The following is a 2864-nucleotide window of genomic DNA, read 5'->3' on the forward strand; positions in this document are numbered from 1 at the left end:
GTCCTATGTCAACTGGAACACATGGTACATGATACCTATAGACAGCGGCTCTACATGCTTGCCCTCTTTATAGATCTGAAGGGGGCCTTCGATTCAGCCCCACACGATGGCATTCTGTACCGCCTGTCGTGCCTGGGAGTCTTGGGCCCACCCCTGGCTTGGATGTCGAATTACCTTGCTGGCCGCAGCTTTGTGGTGTCAGTGGGTGGGGCCTTGTCAGATCCCCATCCTGTTCATCGGGGGGTTCCGCAAGGGTCTGTGCTCAGCCCACTCTTATTCAATGTGTTGCTGTCCAGCCTGCCTCAGTTACGTAATGCTACTCTCCTGGTGTACGCAGATGACATCACCATCGTGTCCCAGAGCCCTTCCTTTGTGGAGGCGCAGCAGTTTCTGCAGTCAGCGGCATCCACTTTTTTGGCTTGGGCCCGGAACTGGGGCCTTGCCATCAATGCTGACAAGAGCGCAGTGATGCCCTTCACTCTACGCCGTTTGCCATCATCTCCAGCAATTTCTCTGGACTCAACCTCAGTCCCTGTTGTTCGGGAGCATGTGCTGCTTGGTCTCCGGTTGGATGGGCCCATCCTCACTTGGCGCAGTCACATAGAATACTTACGGTCATCTTGTGCAAAATGACTTGACATCATGAAGAGTATTGCTGGATCCCGCTGGGGGGCAAGCAGGGACCTTTTGTTGGCGTACTATCGATCAACCATCTTGGGGAAGATCAACTATGGCTGTTCGGTATATGGCTCAGCATCTCCTACACAACTACAACAGCTGGACACTATTCAGACGACCGCTCTCCGGATTGCGCTGGGTGCTTTCTGCTCCTCACCCACATTGTCTCTGCAGGCTGAGGCAGGTGTTCCCCCCCTCCATCATACCAGGATGAAGTTGACTTGTCGCCGCTACTTTACTATCCAGCGCTTGCCCGATGACCACCCACTTCCGGAGCTCTTTACGACAGCAGGGGTCTCGACATCTCATCCATCGTGGCCCATCAGGTCTCGACGGCCCCTCTTGGTGCGTGCTGTCCACGCTTACCACACTCTGGGACTTCCTCCACCAGCTCGCCACCCTGTCCGATCAGTATCTCCTGTGCCCCCGTGGAGGGACCTGTCCTCACCTGTGTCCGTAGACCTCCCAGAGCCCTTTTGTAAATCACAGGATGGCCACCTGGCCCCTCGCATTTTCCTGCAGATGGCTGGCTCCACCTATCTAGGGTTCATGGCTATCTTTACCGACGGCTCCCGCTCCTCCACCCCTGCAGCAACTGCAGCTGCCATCTTCGTAGAGGACTACTCCATCTGCCAGACATGGCGCTTAGGGGATGCCCATGATGTAGTCACTGCTGAACTCTTCGCAGTCTTGAGGGCCCTGCGTTTTTTGATGTCTCATTCCTCTCCTCGGCCGGTGGTCATCTACACTGACTGCAGAGCGGCCCTTCATCTCATCGCTTCTTCTAAACCCTGCTCCATACGTCATCTGGTTTATGAAATCCAGGATGACCTTGCTCAGCTGCTGCAGGGAGGCTGGAAGGTACGTCTGCAATGGATTCCCTCCCATGTGGGCATCAGGGGCAATGATGTGGTGGATGCAGCAGCTCGGATGGCCTTGACTTTTCCTGATGTGGAGCCCTACCCCTTGCCAGCCATTACTCACCGTCGCCTCTTAGCCACGAGGTGTAGTCAGGCATGGAATGCTGATCTCTACGCCTCCCTCCCCACAACAGCGCTGGGCTTATATCGCTCCGACTCATCGGACCAACCTTGGGTACGCTCTGTCTCCCGGATCCTGGACGTCGCTATCACCCGCCTGCGTATTGGACATGTTGGACTGGCATCACATCTGCATCGGCTGCGACTGCACCCAGATCCCTACTGCCAGTGGTGTGTGAATCAAGAGGAAACTGTAGCCCACTTTCTGCTGCATTGCCCACGCTTCTACTCCATCCGCACCGCCCTGAGGGAGCGCCTTGCAACCCTCGGTATCCTGGACTTCACCCTCCCCATCCTTCTTGGTGGGGTGGGCCTAGATCGGCACCTACGCCACTCAGTTATACGCCATGTCTGTGTCTTCCTTCGCAGATCGGGGCAACTTCGCCGCCTATGATTAAAGAGTTCTGCTACACCTGAACCACCGTTAGGGCTACATCTGACTACACGTCGGGTCCAGCCCTTCAATCAAGACCAAGACCAAAGAGCAAGCCAGGCTTGAGCCTCAGGTTAGTTTTTTGGTGATATTTGAGAATTAATGGTGTATATATATATATATATATAGAGAGAGAGAGAGAGAGAGAGAGAGAGAGAGAGAAAATAAGGCGGTTTTCATTTTAAGGTATGGTCCTATGGTGTATGGCATGGGATGTGCCTCTGAACCGACACTGCAGCTCACCATCCACTTCCTAGGGCAGGGGGGATGGGGAGAGTCTAGAGCTGTTGGCAGGCCCAGGTGGATTTTTCATTCCGGCTCGATGATTGTTTGGGCTCCGATGATTCTTCGTTTGGGCTCTGATGACTCTTCGTCCAGGCCCTGATGATTCCTTGTCCGGGCAGGTCCTATAGCCAGGCTCGTCGATTCCTCCGAAGGGAAGATGCGTACTCCAGTGTCGACTGCTATGGCAGGTAAATATAAAGATGATAATTTGAATTGTTGTGAGCAGGTGGAGATTGTCAGACGTGAAAGGATTGAACTTGCTGGTGAATCTCTTGAGTGTGTGGAAGAGTTTTGTTATTTGGGCGACATGTTGTGTGCTGGAGGTGGAGCTGGAGCTAGCTCTGTGGCTAGGGTGAGAAGTGGTTGGAAGAAGTTCAGGGAGCTCTTGCCTCTCCTGACATTGAGAGGGCTCTTCCTACGTGCTAAGG

At 54.1% G+C, this 2864-nt stretch overlaps 1 protein-coding gene across 1 annotated transcript; it reads left to right on the forward strand.

The window, feature by feature from the left end:
- The first annotated feature begins 642 nt into the window (after positions 1-642).
- On the forward strand, positions 643-2112 carry LOC145413488 (uncharacterized). The gene has a single exon (XM_080283184.1). The coding sequence runs from the start codon at positions 643-645 to the stop codon at positions 2110-2112; it is 1470 nt and encodes a 489-aa protein (XP_080139310.1).
- Positions 2113-2864: the final 752 nt, after the last annotated feature.

This window comes from Coenobita brevimanus, chromosome 96 (genome assembly GCF_032717465.1).
Source record: "Coenobita brevimanus isolate Jiangsu-jjx chromosome 96, ASM3271746v2, whole genome shotgun sequence".
In the NCBI taxonomy this organism is placed as follows: domain Eukaryota; kingdom Metazoa; phylum Arthropoda; class Malacostraca; order Decapoda; family Coenobitidae; genus Coenobita; species Coenobita brevimanus.

Coding starts and splice junctions, on each gene's coding strand:
- LOC145413488 (XM_080283184.1), top strand. CDS start 643: ATGAAGAGTATTGCTGGATCCCGCTGGGGGGCAAGCAGGGACCTTTTG.